The sequence below is a fragment of the Sabethes cyaneus genome, chromosome 1, assembly GCF_943734655.1.
Source record: "Sabethes cyaneus chromosome 1, idSabCyanKW18_F2, whole genome shotgun sequence".
NCBI lineage: Eukaryota > Metazoa > Arthropoda > Insecta > Diptera > Culicidae > Sabethes > Sabethes cyaneus.
In genome coordinates this window covers 69,175,833-69,193,066 of record NC_071353.1, presented here as the reverse complement: position 1 = coordinate 69,193,066, position 17,234 = coordinate 69,175,833, and the positions used below count along the sequence as shown (strand labels likewise).

General features: G+C 38.0%; 2 protein-coding genes across 11 annotated transcripts in view; both read left to right on the top strand.

Moving 5' to 3' along the window:
* Positions 1–17,234, top strand: part of LOC128746179 (protein unc-13 homolog 4B) — a 110,175-nt gene that overhangs the window by 57,198 nt on the left and 35,743 nt on the right. For 4 of the 10 annotated variants that reach the window (XM_053843262.1, XM_053843225.1, XM_053843275.1 and 1 more), the window contains exon 2: positions 816–1,022. The exons of 1 other annotated variant lie outside the window; for it this stretch is intronic. In XM_053843262.1, coding sequence (XP_053699237.1) covers positions 940–1,022 — 83 coding nt within the window. In that variant the 5' untranslated portion in view covers positions 816–939. Of the gene's footprint in view, positions 1–757; positions 1,023–17,234 lie in introns of all 10 variants that reach the window. 5 more of the 10 variants (XM_053843283.1, XM_053843246.1, XM_053843232.1 and 2 more) reach the window with 3 other exon arrangements.
* On the top strand, positions 11,112–12,914 carry LOC128746247 (succinate-semialdehyde dehydrogenase [NADP(+)] GabD). The gene is made up of 2 exons (XM_053843299.1): positions 11,112–11,580; positions 11,652–12,914. The coding sequence occupies exons 1-2, from the start codon at positions 11,260–11,262 to the stop codon at positions 12,885–12,887; spliced, it is 1,557 nt and encodes a 518-aa protein (XP_053699274.1). The 5' UTR covers positions 11,112–11,259; the 3' UTR covers positions 12,888–12,914.

Below are 17,234 nucleotides of genomic sequence, written 5' to 3'. Positions count from 1 at the left end.
ATTCCCTGTAAAATTAATGGCAAATCTTAAGAGCCAGAAAACTTTTGCTGCAGGCATAACTCAGGAATGAAAAAACACCATCAAAACTTTTTAACGCTAAAATATTTGCAACTGGCAACAAGAAAAGTTAGGTTCAAGAGTTATGACCTTTTAAAAAAAGCAATGTCCAAAAAATCATAAACTTTCCTATAGAATTTTCTGGGAAAATTGGTGACCTTGATTTGTCCTAATATTGTTTTCGTTTGTTGGTTCCTAACCAACCATGTGTACAAAATTTGATAAAATTCTTGCACCCTTCGATGCAATCTACCATAATTATGAAAAATCCCCTTTTGCAAAGTCCTTTTTATTTTCACAATACACAATATACAATACATTTTATGGTGAAGTTATTAGCATGTTTGCTATTGAGAGTATCAGCACGGACGGTCGGGGATTTCAAATATGAATCACATAGCTCCCATATGCGTCTGTCGCTTCCCAAATGCAGCTATGCAACAATCACAAGTCGGGCAGAATTCAATTACTCCTACCAAATATCTGCACAATAAGCGTGAAGAGCTTAGCTCGCTCAGTTGTGGCTTAGACGTTCATCAAATATTGTGAAAGGAGTAATGAGTGATCAATTTTCGGATTGGGAGTTTCTTGACTACAAAGATGAGTGGGAATTTTTAGATTTATACATAGACGATTTACAATCTTACCTGGTATTTAACCGAAAGTAAGTAAACATATTACATTGATGGTAATTTTGCAGCAGCTCAAGGTGTCAGCAATTATAATCATAGCATGCTATAATATCAATTATATTCAAGTGGAGTGTTTTAAATACAGATTAATAAGTGTGTGTTAAATCTTAAACAAAGTGGAAGTTATAATCATTCTAAAGTGATTAAATCAAGTGTAACTTGAGTGCAGTTATTGAATAAATTCTCTATCATGGATGAGGAAGCAATGTGGAAAGGATTTTATCATGAAATCCAAGAAATGAAGAAACAACCTGTTTCAGAGAATCAATCAATGTAGGTTGCAATTTTCGAAAAGCATTTATATGAATAAATAATACGATATAATGCGATATACAATTACCTGATATAGTAAAACGAATTTGTAATTACTGTTTATGTTAATTCGCAATCGGAACTAAAGAACGTGTTTTGAAGTTTGACACATCACTCCGTCAATAACATAGCTTAGCTCAGTGTCGCAAAGCAAATATCGTGTTTATTTATTCAACCCGATTTAAAACGTTTTTAGTGACAAGGTATACTAACCATTAGCGGCATAAATTGAAAAAAAAAAACAATACAAATGGTATCCAGCTTTTTACGAGCCATAATGGCGGACGTATTCGTTATATTTGTACGGCATTTTTGACATTTCCCTAATACATCGCACGTTGACTTTCCGCGCGTTCACGGTAAAACTAAAGGAATGTACGGAAAGAAAACGGGCGATGTATTAGGGAGATGTCAAAAATGCTGTTCAAATATTACGAACACGTCCGCCATTATGGCTCGTAAAAAGCTAGATAAGACAACGTCGTTATAATACAACCTCGATACAAGACAATTCGATATAAGACAATTTTTACCTTGATATAAGACAAATTCCTTTGGCATAGTTGGTAACGATCACCAGAGCTAATTTTGCATTCCAAAAGTGGCGCCATAAAGATGTTCATTATTAAAAAAAAAACTAAAAAATGTAAGAAACTAATAGCTCGAACAATAGTAAATAGTTCAAAAAACACACACGACACAAAGCAAAATCGACTACGGCTAATGCAAACAATTTAAGGAAAAAATTATGATTCGATATAATAAAATTTCCAATTCTTTTTGGAATAATAAATTGTGTTATATCGAGGTATCTCTGCACTCAATTTAGAACGATTTTAGATTACACTTAGCTCTACAAATGTTTCTTATAAAACATATGGATTATTCCACGTCAAGTGTCCGAATGCCATGTAATCGACCTTCTCGGATTTGAACCAAATTTTGTCAAATTGTTCATTTTAGGTCAGCAACAAAAGATCCTAGGTTTGGTGTCGATATATGCTGCCAAACATATAAATTCGATTTAAAAACTTAATTTCAATTTTTCTCTCAATGAGTACAATGATTTCAGAAATTCCAACTCCATCATATTCCCCAGGTTTTTTTTACATTAGAATCACTCAGTACTACAAGATGTTCTTTGCCGATCTTGAGTTATAGTGACTTCAAATCACTAAGAAACCAGCGATTTTTCATAAATAATCAATAGTAAAATTACATTTTCTCGAAGCGCTGAGTTTTTTTTTCAATCATGAAAGTATGTACCGTGAACGTACCATATTCTGCGCAGTTAAGACATTTTTATGATTCTTCCGCTATTCTAAGTATCCTAGATTTAAATTAACAACGTGGACAGCAGCAACGTGTAGTACTACGGTCTATAATATCTGGTAAAAAATATGGGAATTATAAGTCGACCAACAATTGAGTATTTTTTTCGTTTTGTAAACTTATTCACGGTGCCTAATTCTGCGCACTTTCTTGCCCATGTTCCTAATTCTGCGCATATTTGCTCCTAATTCTGCGCACCCAAAAAGTGAAAATAAATACTCTTGCCATGCTTTTTATGTCTTTATACGCTGAAAGAACACAAAAAAATCCGGCATCAGCCATTACCATAATTAAATCCATGATCCGGCCTTCTTGTGCTGTCCGGGTGGCAAAGGGATATTGTTATCATTTTGATTGCCTCATTTTAATATTTTATTCTCGATAACGTGAATGGCGAATTGATTCGGGTTTTCTGCATACTGAACATTACACTGTAGACTAATACTAAAAATTGTGTTTTCATATAGAAACCACTTCCCCACTCTCTGACAGCCCCATGAGGTTGGACATTAACAAAAAAATAGAACACATGGTTTCATGAATTGGCGCTCGTAGGTTCGGACCCCGAGACACAGCACAGGATGCCAATCAATGCAAGTTAAAGATTCTACTTGAATTTTCATGCCTCTATACCTCAGCCATTTGGACGAGGTTGCGTATTCTTCCGCGATTTCTTCGTAGGATACATCACTGCGCAGAATTTGGAACATGAATAAAAAATCTGTGCCTAAATCTGCGCATTATTGCATCGCATTTTTCTAAGGAAAGTAATGCCTGTAATCACTCTTTTTGTCTAAAACATGACTAAAACTAATTATTCTTTCTAATTATGCTGGGTAACTTGATCATTGCAAAGAATTTCGATCATAAATTTGTTAATTTTCTAGAAGGACAATCTTAGCTTTGGTGCTAACGACGATGTTTTTTGCCATATAAAATACTTTCAGTTTCACGTTAAATTATTTCGCTCTCAAATATTATGACCCGTTAGTGAATAATGGCGTAATATTCAACAGACATTTATAAAAAAAATAACGCAATGATCATAGTTATGCACAATGTTGAAAAATACTCATATAAAGAAAAATGCGCAGAATTAGGAGCTGCGCAGAATTAGGGGCGGTCACGGTATACAGCATATAATAAAGTTTTTTCTTAACAGTGTTGCCAACTTTGTAGTTTTTCGTATAATTGCTAACGCTAGCTATGCCTCCCAGTGGGCGTCGAGGTATGATGCTGGCCTAATAAGCCAGTCGTCGTATGTTCGAATCTCGGCTGGGAGAGGCTGTTAGAGTCAGCCAATAGGATCGAGGCAACTGGCTCTGCAATTGTCCTGTACTCTAACAGCTGGCAGCGAAGTCTGTCGTATAAAAACAGAAGGTCAAGTTTCGATAACGGAATGTAGCACGTAGGCTTTGCTTTTAGCTATGGCAGTATAAGTTTAAATGGTGTAAAATATTCTAGTTATTTGACCGTAACATTGTAAAATGTTTTTCAGCTCGTTGATAGCTAGATTTTATCTCCTTTGTTTGTTGCGGCTTTGTGGTTTAACAAGTGTAGGTAATAATGAGGAAAACGGAAAACATGGCGTAATAAGAAAAATCCTTATTACGTACTGTGACTATAGATATAGAGTGACTATATATAGAGTGGCGACAACGTCAAAATTGGAATGATAATTATCTATCAGTGCCATTCCAATCGAGCAGACGACCAATCCAACGCGTATGCAGGAAAGAGAAAGAAAATAGGCATTGCATACTTTTGGGATGACATATCGCCACTCTGTATATAGTCACTCTAACTGTATACATGCTTCCACAGTAGCACACAGTGTTTTTACAATGCATCATAGAGATTCATTGCTTCAAAGAAATGTAATTTTACTCTAGATTATTTAGGAAAAATCGGGGGTTGCTTGCATCAAATCGCTCTAACTCTGGATCGGCAAGGAACACCTCGTGGTTTTGAGTAATTCTTATGTAAACAATCTGAGGAATACGATGGAGTTGGAATTTTTGAAATCAAATTGTTCTCATTGAAAGAAATATTCAAATTTAGTTTTTAAATTGAATTTAAAAATATTTGGCAGCACTATCGCTAAAAACTAAATTTTTTTCGGATTTCTTGAGCAATTTTCTTGAAAACATGATAATATTGTCTTTTTAAACCTAATATTTCCAGAGGTATAAACTAAATAAAATAAGAGCATTTGTCAAAAACGTGCCTTTTCTTTAAAAATGGAAGTACCTCCCATTAATCGAGGGGGCGTAAAATGGGCACCAAGCTTAGAGTTTTTTCTTGCTGACCTGAAACGAACAATCTGACAAAATTTGGTTTAAATCCGAGAAGTTCGATTACAAGCTCGTACTTTTTCTCGGTCACTTGACGTGGAATGACCCATACGAAACACATTATTACAAAACATATAAAACACATTATGCGAAAAATGGACCAGTCAAAATATAATATAATAAAATTACGAAGGAATTGACATCACTATGTCCAGAATCCAAATTGAATTACGACTTAGCCGTAGGTTTAATTTATAGTATACTAGCTGACCCGACAAACTTCGTATTGCCACCAATTATACCATGTTGTACATAAATCGTGAATCTCGGATGACCTTTGTCACAATCTCGAGTTTTGCAAGTTTCTGAGGGGTTCAACCTTAGATGATTCATTTTGGCAGTTACGTAACTATGAAAGCATGGGTAGTTTAACATACAAAATTGCAATTTTCCGACGGTGAATCATATAGTGTTACTATAGATAATGTTTGGTGTTGTTTTTTATTGACTAATGTTTTATGGAAATCTAAAATTTCTGGAGTTCAATTAGTTTTTGAATCATGCAAAAAAATCTGTTTTATTTGTATGAAAGTCCTTATCGCCCTGCCACAGGGAGGGGGGGAACTCAAACCATCATAAAGTAAATTCATGCCTCCAAAACCCCCACATACCAAATTTGGTTCCATTTGCTTGATTAGTTCTCGAGATGTGAGGAAATTTATATTTCGTTTGTATGGGAGCCCCCACCTCCTCTTGGAGGAGTAAGGGGTCTCAGTGCACCATAGAAAAACTACAAGGTATGCAGCCCTAAGGGTTGCACGAATCGGTGACGTAGGACTATATCAGATCATTAGATCCAAGACTAGTGTAAACTGCATTTCTGGCATATGTAAGTTTATAAGAATCTGTGAGTGCTATTGTTTAAGTGAATTTTTAAAAGAGAGCGAAATATTCAGATTCATAAAATAACTTCATGCCTCCATAAACCCCCACATGCCAAATTTGGTTCCTTTTGATTGATTAGTTCTCGAGTTATGAGGAAGTTTGTATATTATTTTTAAGGAGCCCCCCCCCCCTCCTAAAGAAGGGAGGGGTCTCAACTAACCATAGAAAAAATTCTTGCCTTCTGAAACCCCCACATGCCAAATTTGGTTCCATTTGCTTGATTAGTTCTAGAGTTATGAAGAAATGTGTGTTTCATTTGTATGGAAGTCCCCCCCCCCGCTCTTAGAAGGGGAAGAGGTCTCAGTACACCATAGAAAAAATTCTTACCTCCAAAACCCCCAAATACCAAATTTGGTTCCGTTTGATTGATTAGTTCTCGAGTTATGAGTAAATTTGTATGTTATTTGTACGGGAGCAACCGCCCCCCCACTCCTAAAGAGAGGAGGGGTCTCAATTCACCATAGAAATAATTTTTGCCTTCTGAAACCCCAACATGCCAAATTTGGTTCCATTTGCTTGATTAGTTCTAGATTTATGAAGAAATTTGTATTTTATTTAGTATGGGAGCCCCCCCCTTTTAGAAGGAGAAGGGGACTTAGTACACCATAGAAAAAAATCCTTCCTTCTAAAACCACCACATACCAAACTTGGTTCCATTTGCTTGATTACTTCTCGAGTTTTGAGGAAATTTGTGTTTCATTTGTAGTATTGCCCCCCTCTTTCGCCGTCCATAAAATTGCTCTCTCGCCACCTCAATAAAATTGCTGATCATTTTATCTTTCCAACGACATATAAATTGTTCAGTTCCGTTCAGTAGTTTAGTAGTTATTAGCATTTGAAATCTTTCATTCCAACGTTACACTTCTATTTTCGTTTTCACAAAGTGCTACCCAGTCCCAGATAGTAAACAAAGACGTAGTCCTACGTCAAAAAATTCTGCCTCCTAAAATCTGCTGCCTTCTAAGATCGGCTAAGACAGCTGCCCGTCAACGATACGCCGAACTAGAGAGGGCTGTTTAACAGGCTTGTAGGCGGGACAAGAGAGCCTGGACTAACTCCCTAGCCGCACAAGGAGAAACCGCCGCCGCCAATGGTGATATCCGTTTGTTGTACGATATTTCTCGCCGCCTATTGACTGTCCGTACAGAACAGCTTAAGCGACGGGCTGAACAGTTTGAATAACTCTTCCGAGTTTCAAATATCAGAGACCAACAAAACCAGCAGCGTATGACGTCTACAGTTCGTCGAATTAATCGCGTCAACTCGGAGGCGTCATCGCTGGATGAAATTGTAGCAGCCATCAGGAGTATGAAATCCAATAGAATAGATTATATTGAAGCAGATCAACGAATTCCAGGACTCTCTTCTGCTGGTGTTCGTTGACTTCGAAAAGGCGTTCGACCGACTCAACCACGAAAACATCTGGGGCGCACTTAGGCGTCGAGAAATTCCAGATAAGCTAGTCCATCTCATCGAGGCTCAGTACGAGGCGTTCTCGTGCAAGATTTTGCACGACGGCGTCATGTCCGACCCCATAAGGGTTACTGCTGGCATGAGACAAGGCTGCATTTTATCACCGCTTCTGTTTCTCATAGTTATGGATGAGATATTAGTTGGAGCAATTGACAGTAGACCAAATCGAGGATGGCCTTGGAATCCTCTAACGATGGAGCAGCTAAATGACCTCGACCTAGCCGACGACATAGTCTCGCTCGCACAACACCGAAACGATATGCAGAGCAAGTTAGATGACCTCTCCGAGAGCTCCCAGGCAGCAGGTCTCACAGTCAATGTAGCGAAAACTAAGTCGATGGTAGTGAACACTAACAATTCCACCAACTTCACAGTAGCGAGACAACAAGTTGAGCCACACGGATCAGGAAGGCCAGGGTTGTCTTTGCAGGTCTGCGAAACATTTGGCGCGTGCCTGCGAAACGTGGTGCGTCTCAGCGGAGACAAGTCAAAAACTGCAGGTACTCATTAACCGATGCCTGCGATACATCATTCGTGCCTGGTGGCCTGATAACTGGATATCCAATGAGGAACTCCATCGTCGGTGTCATCAACGGCCGATAGTCTTTTATTGGCATTCTTTGGAACTCGGTTACCAACCACTTGGCAATCTTTATCGTGGGTGATCCGTTTGCCGTGATTAATTGAGGAAGCCTGCAAGTCGGCTGGGAGAGGCTGTTAGAGTCAATAGGATCGTAGCACTGACCCCACACTGTCCTGTATTCTAACAGCTGGTTGCGAAGTCTGTCGTATAAAAACAGAAGGTCTAATTTCGTTAACGGAATTAGCACCCAGGCTTTGCTTTGCAAGTCGTATACGAAATACGTATCTGTCAAGAATAAAATATACATAGTAGAATTAAATTCGATAAGTTTTCTTTTTATTTAATTTCCAAGTTTCGTATTCTACTAAGACGCTCCAAAAACTTCAGTTGGATCAGAAAATAACCATATAACGGCCATATGACTTCTAAGAGTCATTAGATGGTCGCCAATCGTTATTTTATCGAGTGCGGAGGTCTCTTGATTTACGACATGACATATATTACTGATGTTAAAATGTCCCTTCAAGGAAACCGGTTTCGAATTTTTAATGATCAGCCGGATCCGGATGGCGCATACCATAGCTCGTAATTGCAGTAAAATAACTAATATGACCACAGTCGATGATTTGTTACAAAAATCAATATTTTTCCAACAATTTTCAAAAGTTTGACAAAATTATCTAAAGCAGCCTTGTTGCGGCACTTCAAGGAACACCACAATAACTATGGAACCATATGAGATATGCCCACGATCTATAGCAATTATGAAAATAGAAAAGATTTTCGGAAAAGCTCCCAAATCTGTAGATATCTATACCTATAAAAATGGATTTCTGTCTGTCTGTCTGTCTGTCTGTCGGTATGTTCCTTATAGAATCGAAAACTACTGAACCAATGGGCATGAAAATTTGCACATACGGGGTTTTAGGGCCAAGGAAGGTTCTTATGATGGTTAGAGACCCCTTCCCCCACTAAGAGGGGGGCTCCCATACAAATGAAACACAAATTTCTGCATAACTCGAGAACTAATCAGGCAAATGAAACAAAATTTCGCAGGTGGGTATTTTTGCAGATAAGAATTTTGTTTATTGTACATTGAGACCTCTCCCCTCTTTAGGAGGGGGTGCTCCCATACAAATGAAATACAAATTTCCTCATAACTCGTGAAATAATCAAGGAAATAGAACCAAATTCGGCATGTAAAAGTTTTTGGAGGCAAGAAATTTTTCTATGGTGAATTACGACCCCTTCCCATTTAAGGAGGGGGTCTCCTATACAAATGAAATACAAATTTTCTCATAACTTGAGAACTAATCAATCAAATGGAACCAAATTTATCATGTGAAGGTTTTCGGAGGCAAGAACTTTTTCTATGATGAATTAGGGCCTCTTCCCATTTTAGGAGGGGGGCTCCCATACAAATGAAATATAAATGTCTTGATTACATATTACTTCTTGGTCGTCGTATAACGGAGTGAAGTTTCCGTGTGACGAACCAGGAACTAGAACATTAAAATATATATGACTAAAAACTATTCAAGATATTTTTTCTGTCTAAATGGGTATATACCAGCGGGGTGGTGTGGCTGTCAAACTACATACATTGTCCATGTCCCACTCATTGGTTTTGGTACTTTTGGTTCTGGTGCCTACTTAAAGGTTTATTCATTTTAAGACTACTGAAACTAATTAGAAAGCAGTTAAACACAGCCTTTTAACTATAATTTAACTAATATTAGCTGTTATGTTCGGTATACTGGCTGGTTCCAAGTTGTCGCCTGCCATGGATGTTTAGTCCGCAAAATTTTGACAATTTACACCACTGGTATATACAGGTAAGAAGTGTAATATTTATCTCGTGTCAAAACTTACAGTACTTGGAGGTATAAAAGCAACACCTAAGTAGGTGCTACAGCAGTCCGTTTTCGTCACTTGACCGTCTGTTGGTATTTGACAACCTTTGCAGCGGATTTTTATAAGATGCGGAAATTTGACAGTTTTCCATAGATCTTCTGTCAAATTTGGGCAACAATCCATATGCATTGTATTGTCAATTGCAAGGAAAATTGTTCCATCCAAAGTGCGATATCGCTCATAAAAGTGCTATTTTAGCTTAAATCGTTTCGGTATTTTCGGCGCACTTTTTCGTTATCTTCCAAGCAATAAGTGCGCCGAAGAGACCGAAACTATTTAAGCTAAAATAGCACTTTTATGAGCGATTGCGCACTTATTGATTGGACAATTTTCCTTGCAATTGACAATATCTGGTCCACTAGAGTACAGGGCATTTGCGGAGTTAGTGCTACGATCCTATTTTTTAACTGTTTTTCCCAGCAAAGATTCGAACATTTGACGTTAAACCACCATCATATCTCAAGGTCATCTGGGATGCAATCTTGATTGCTGTAATTTCTTTCAAAATTCGAGATGTACTATGGATCGCACTTACACAAAACGCAACCCTATTCAAGTAACTAGTTTTTTTTATTTTCTGAGTTGTGATAACGAATTCGTTTATTCAGAAAATTTACGCCCTGTACTTTGGGTGTAACTGCATTGTATAATCGTCTGCAAGTGCAGTAATCCGAACGAAATACAAACAGAATTGTGATTCAGCAACCGGAGCTATAAACTATCAACTACAGAGGCTGCAAGGAGCTCAATGGCACTCAATTTTTAAAACTAAGGTGAGTGCGTGTTACAATGAGTGCGCCGCATAGTATCAAAAAATTAAGTTCTATTAAATGCCTAACAGTATATTAATGACGATTTGCTTTTTAGTCAGGTATGGCACAGTATCGCCACAAGTACTGTCAAATGAAAGCAAGTCATCAAAATAAAGTGTCTATGCAAGAGTAAACCAAACCGCGAAACGAATTAGGCGTAAATTTGCGTTCCAAATATGAGGAAAACGGCAACCTTACACTGTTACAGTTACTAGCATCACCTCGTCAGTGTGTGCAAATACACTCAACATTATAAACCTAGTAAACGAATACGCTATGAGGAACTTTGATAGGTACTGTCGTTAGCCATGCATGAATGTAACAATCTAGAAGCAAAACTCGCAAAACACTATGAAAACACACTGACACATTGAATACACCGGATTGCCGGTCATGCGCACTGTATGTTGAGTCTTGAGTGTTGTTTATATATGGAATAATGCTAGGGTGGTACAACTTATTATTTCCATTTGATACTCACTGTTTTATGCCATGGTTCAACAATGTGAAATTATAGCGTTTATGTGTTAGCATTCCTTTAATATAATTTGAATTTTTCTATTGCACGCTACCCTAACATCATAGTACTACTATGAAAACTACAAATTGGTTTGTCTGTTGAAGATCGGGTACTCGGGGATTTATTTGACCTTGTTGCATATGATTTTGACAGTCTTTGCTCGAAACGATTTGCAAGCGGCTGTGAGTTGACAAAAGACAAGTTGAACAGTTAGCAATTTATCCTTTTTTGTTAAAAACGTGTAATATTTCTTATTCTTCACATACACGGACGCTAAGGCACAATTGAAAATAAACGATCCTAAAGTAAAAATCAATTAAAAACCATGGCAGTCTTGCTGTTATTCGGTAAAGCTGTGTTACGTCGCGCTGTAACGAGCGGTGAGCTGATTAGAATTGGTGCAAGCAACATGGTACGACGCAGTCTGCATTTGCAACAAAATCAGGCATTTGTTAATGGAAAATGGATTGGTGCGGCATGTGGTCAAACTTTCGAAGTAACAAATCCAGCAAACGAAAAAGTTTTGGGAGCTGTTCCGGATATGGATGTGAATGACGTAAACATTGCAATAGATTCGGCTTACGAGGCATTTTATTCTAAAGACTGGCACGCAAGCACAGCCAAAGAGAGGGCGGCGTTGTTGAAGGTTCATTCATAGATATTTTAACAAATCAAATATAGAATTCAAATATAATATAAATATTATGAACATTACAGAAATGGTTTCAATTATTGGAAGCAAATCGTCAGGAAATAGCCCGGATAATGACCAGTGAGTCGGGCAAACCTATTGCCGAATCTTTGGGAGAGATCACCTACGGGAACTCGTTCGTCGAATGGTTTGCTGAGGAAGCTCGTCGCGTTTACGGGGAAATCGTACCTACCCCACAAGCAAACCGACAAATGATGCTAGTTAAGCAGCCAGTTGGAGTCGCTGGTTTGATTACACCGTGGAATTTTCCGCATGCTATGATTACTCGGAAAGCAGCAGCAGCCATTGCAGCCGGTTGTACAGTTGTCATCAAGCCAGCCGAGGATACTCCGCTGACGGCATTAGCATTAACTAAGCTAGCCGAAGAAGCCGGATTCCCTAAGGGTGTATTCAACGTAGTAACTAGCAGTCGCAAAAATGCATCCAGCATCGGAGAACTTTTGTGTAAAAGTGACAAAGTTGCGGCCATTTCTTTCACTGGATCTACAGAAGTTGGGAAACTGTTATATAAGCAATGTGCGAACGGCATTAAGCGGATCGGCTTAGAATTAGGAGGAAATGCACCGTATATTGTGTTTGATTCGGCAAATTTAAATAAAGCAGTTGATGGAGCAATGAATTCAAAATTTCGCAATTGCGGTCAAACATGTATTTCTGCAAATAGATTTTTAATTCAAGACGGAATTTATGATCAGTTTATAACTCGGTTGATTGAAAGAGTGAAGGAGTTGAAAATCGGCGATGGCAGTCAAGATGGCACACAAATCGGTCCATTGATTAATCGCTCTCAGCTCACTAAAGTTTCGCAAATCGTAGAAAATGCCAAACAGAAAGGAGCAGAGATCGTTTACGGTGGACATCCATTGCCGAAGCATGGATCATTATTTTTCGAACCTACAATTGTAACAGGCCTACGAGATGATATGCGTTTGTATAACGAAGAAGTTTTCGGGCCGGTTATATCGATTATTCGGTTTAAAACGGAAGATGAAGCACTGAAGATTGCAAATGGAACTCGACGAGGATTAGCTGGATATTTTTACAGCAATGATTTGAATCAAGTATTTCGAGTTTCAAAGCTACTAGAAACAGGAATGATAGGAATAAATGAAGGGTTAATTTCAAGTACAGAGGCAGCTTTCGGCGGTATTAAAGAATCAGGCATCGGAAGAGAAGGGTCGAAGTACGGAATTGACGAATATGTTTATGTTAAGTATTTATGCTATGGAAATTTGGAATAAAAAATAATTTTAGATAACATTACAAGTACTGAGCATTTATGCAAATTTATGACATACTTTATTATGATTCATGAATATCAACATTTAGTAGCTATTCATTCCGTTACTAAATAATGCAGCTGCTTAGTAATATAAAAATTAAATACACGTAATCATTATTTTAGGATGCGCAATAATATAATTTATTTTTTATTAGATTATAGTCACTTTAACCAGCTTAGGTCATTCGTGACTTCTGCGGGGTTGGGATTTGAACCCGGGTCCTCGGCGTGAATGCTAAGCACTACGCCGGGACTGACCCCGTATAATATAACTATGATTGCATGTCACGTGTTGAAAAACGAAATCTACAAAGTAGAACATAATATTTAAAAACTACAAAACAATAACATGTTGTGATCTATAGGTTACAACATTTTTTACGTTTATTTACCTCGACCCTGCATTGTAAAATTCGAATTCGAATTGCAGCTGGATGATTGAAAACTGAATTTGATAAAATAAAATAGTTTAAAAAGCATAACGCGCCCTGATTACCAAAGTATTGATCGTAATTTGGTGGAACTGGCGGTCCAGAACATTATAAATTAGTTCCCACTAGAAATGCTCTACTTGCCTCGTTTTCTAATCCTTCTTTAGACTAAAATAGTTTAATAAATGCGTATATTAGTTATTGTTGTAAAGTATAGCAATTTTGCTATTTGCATTGCACAATGCAGTTAGTCTTCCAGAATTTAAAATAATGCTCAAATAGATGTCATTCTATCTTTAATAAAATACAGTGAATACATGATAAAAATTTTATTATTTTAGTATTATAATATCACATGTGGAACTTTTTACATCAATGGGATCTGTTGTTCCTACGCCAATTAATTTTTTTACTTATTTTGCTTGTAGTTTGGTTACTGATTTTTTTATGAACCACGTTTTAACAAGACTGAAGAGTCGAACAACAAATGGAAACAATCATTTTACCATTTCAAATCGAAAACTGATGCCCGGGAATTATAGGTATTACCTGGAAGAAATGCGAAGAAATGGGAGGAAGCCAATGTCAATGTTTCATTTTGACTAGAAGCAATCCTGTAGGAACTGGGTCTGGGATGACAATTCAAAACACTCCGAAACTTGAGAAGATAAACCTATTTTAAGAACATTGATATTTATATTGCTAGATTTTATATTAAATCAGGCCGACCATCCTGCAACAATACGCTGCCGATTCCATCTATCGAACTAAATCATAAATAGACAACACTGGAGAAGTCAATAAATGTCCAATAACTATCTAAGCTCCTCAGCATGTGCTTTAGTCCACTGCCATGACCACAGTTGTAACAGTGACGATTAACAACAGCAACCTCTGCAGATTTGTTATCGGTGCTTCCACTTACAATGCTTCAAATTCATCTTGACTCAGAAACTTTCGATCGAACAACTGTTTATTTACCAGAGCAGTTTCAAATAGCTTGCAAATTTCTACAACCATTGGTAGTACATTATCTCTACTATCCAACAACCTAAGTTGCAACTTGTTGTCCAGAATTTGCAGTATGATGCGAGGTCTAAGCAGGCTATCAGCATAAGAAGTATGGCAATGCGCACACACGAACTGAATACTGCACCTGTTTCGCAATTCGGTTTTAAATCTTTCTAATAACTGTTTGTTCTTCGCGTGAAATTTAAATGCTCCAGCGCCTCTATGGTTCAAAGGTACAAGTACCAGCTAGCCATATGCTCTGGCGGGTGTTGTGGGTTTTAATCCGGTTATAATATTAGATTATAGCGGAAGTCTCAGCTAGACAGATGAAGCCATTTTGCTTTTCTTTCTCGAAATCTCCGATCTTTTTTTTTTTGTCTCCAGCGGTGGAGACTTCACTGATATTCCACAGGGTTAACTATTTACTTACTTTACATATGTGTCCATGTCCGCCGGTCTGACAGAGCAAAGGGATGAAATCAGAGATCTCCACTGCTGACTGTTACCTGCCATGGCTTTTACTTGTCGCCAGGACAGCCCAAGCAGCACCATTTGTTGTATAAAGGGTTACGCAACTATAATTGAAACATTCAAGTCTGGTAAAAGTTCGCATCAGTTACCTTTATCGAACTGTTATGTTATTGAAAGAGCGCAAGAGGTGGAGCCTATATGCAACCAATTGTTACACAGATGTTTTATGAAACATCAATGCGCATTATCTATCCATTCGCGACTACGATACTAAAAGAGATTTTAAGCCTGTTCGCACTCCCACGAAATCCTATGCCGCGTTGTCAAAACTTGCGTGAAAACAAAAACTAAAATACTTCCTTCTCGTTTTTTCTCGCACAAAAACCAATGCGCGTTATCTACATACAAGCAAGTATTCGCGACTACGGTACTAAAAGATTTTAAGCCTGTTCACACTCACACGAAATCCTATATGTCGCGTTGTCAAAACTTGCGTGAAAACAAAAACAAAAATACTTTCTTCTCTTTTTTCCTCGGACAAAAACCAAACAATTATGAGCAACTTTGTAATCGCGAATTATGTTTAGCGGGAAGCAAATTTCCTCTCTGGTCTCCAAGACGAAAATTATTTACATTAATATCCTTAATGCGAAACAAAACTAGTTTTGTGGGCCTATTATGAGCTAACCTTCATGCCATTCAAAATTTATCGTGCAAAATATAATTTTGCTTTGTATTATTTGATGCGCCTCGTGAAAGTTATTAATTTGTTAATTTCAAGTTTAAAGAATTAAACCAGCCAGATTAAGAATTTGTTTACGATGGAAAAAAGCGGTGAAAAATCGAACTAGATACTATAATCAAATAATATTTTAGTAAATGCCATGGATTCCTGATGAATGTTCGTGTAATTATTGTTAAAATAAAAACATTTCTTCGTTGAAAAATATTTTTTCATAAAAATATGGCGGAATATTATGTTACATTGATTGTATTTGTTTGGTTACATTTTATTTAAAAATATGCCGTAATCAACATGATGCAACATCATGTGAAATTATTGTTTAGCAATGACATTATAATAACACGATGTTGCGATGAAGTTTTATGTTACTAGATATAGACTAATATATTTGTGACAGCCAGTATAAGTATTGGATAACCTGAATTTAACGTATTAATAACATGAAGTTGCTTATTTGTTGCGTGTTTCAATACTGTAACTGGTGAAGTTTTTTGCAATTTAAACAAGACTAAATAGCAACATGGAAGATGTTGCAAGTGCTGCTTGGGAGGTTCTCGTTTACAGTCCGGATGTCGTTGGTTAAGCTGCGTCGCCATGAGCCTCTGGGTCTGCCTCTTCTACGCTGTCCTTGCGGAATTCAGTCGAGTGCTTTTCAGCAGATCTCGTTCGCTCCTTTCCTTAAGGTATGTCCGGTCCACTTTCACCTACGTTCACAAATTTCTGCTGATATCGGCCGTTTCCCATTAGATATCCAGTTGTCAGGCTACCATGTACGAATGATGTATCGCAGGCACCGGCTAATAAATATTTGCAACCTGCGTTGTCTCCGCTGGGACGCACCACGTTTCGCAGGCATACAGCAGTACGGATTTAACGAATGTATTGAAAATTCGGGTTTTCGTATGTAGAGTGATCTGGTTCGAGCGCAAAATGTTTCGCAGACCTGCAAAGGCACCCTTCTTGATCCGTGTGGCTATATCAGTCTTGATAACACCATCGGGCGTTGTCTGGCTGCAAAGATATTGAAAGACGTCTACCTGCTCAACTTGCTGTCCCGGTACTGTGAAGTTGATGGGATTGTCAGTGTTCATTACCATAAACTTATTTTTGCTGCATTGACTGTGAGAGCCTGGGAGCTGTCGGAGAGGTCATTTAACTTACTCTGCATATCGTTTCGGCGTTGTGCGAGCAAGACAATGTCGTCGGCTAGGTAGAGATCATTTTGCTGCTCCATCTTTAGAGGTTTCCAATGCAATCCTCGATTTGGTCTACTGACCATTTCTCCAACTAATGTAATAACGATGAGAAACAGCAGCGTGATAAAATACAGCCCTGTCTAGCGTCAGCAGTAACCCTTATAGGCTCGGACAAGACACCGTTGTGCAAAACCTTGCATGAGAACGCCTCGTACGGAGCCTCGACGAGATGGACTAGCTTATCTGGAACTCCTCTACGCCTAAGTGCGCCCCAGATGTTTCCGTGGTTGAGTCTATCGAATGCCTTTCCGAAGTCAACGAAAACCAGCAAAAGAGAGTCCTGGAATTCGTTGACCTGCACGGAATCCAGATTGCTGCCGCCGAAGAGTAGCGTCGATCTTCTTCTGGATGCTTGAGACGAACCAGCCTATAACTGAAAGTCTCGTTAATAA

Bases quoted from the DNA above. Each gene is read 5' to 3' on its own strand.
- LOC128746247 (XM_053843299.1), top strand. From the start codon at position 11,260: ATGGCAGTCTTGCTGTTATTCGGTAAAGCTGTGTTACGTCGCGCTGTA. The intron at 11,581-11,651 runs GTTCATTCATAG...TGAACATTACAG, and splicing joins AGAGGGCGGCGTTGTTGAAG to AAATGGTTTCAATTATTGGA.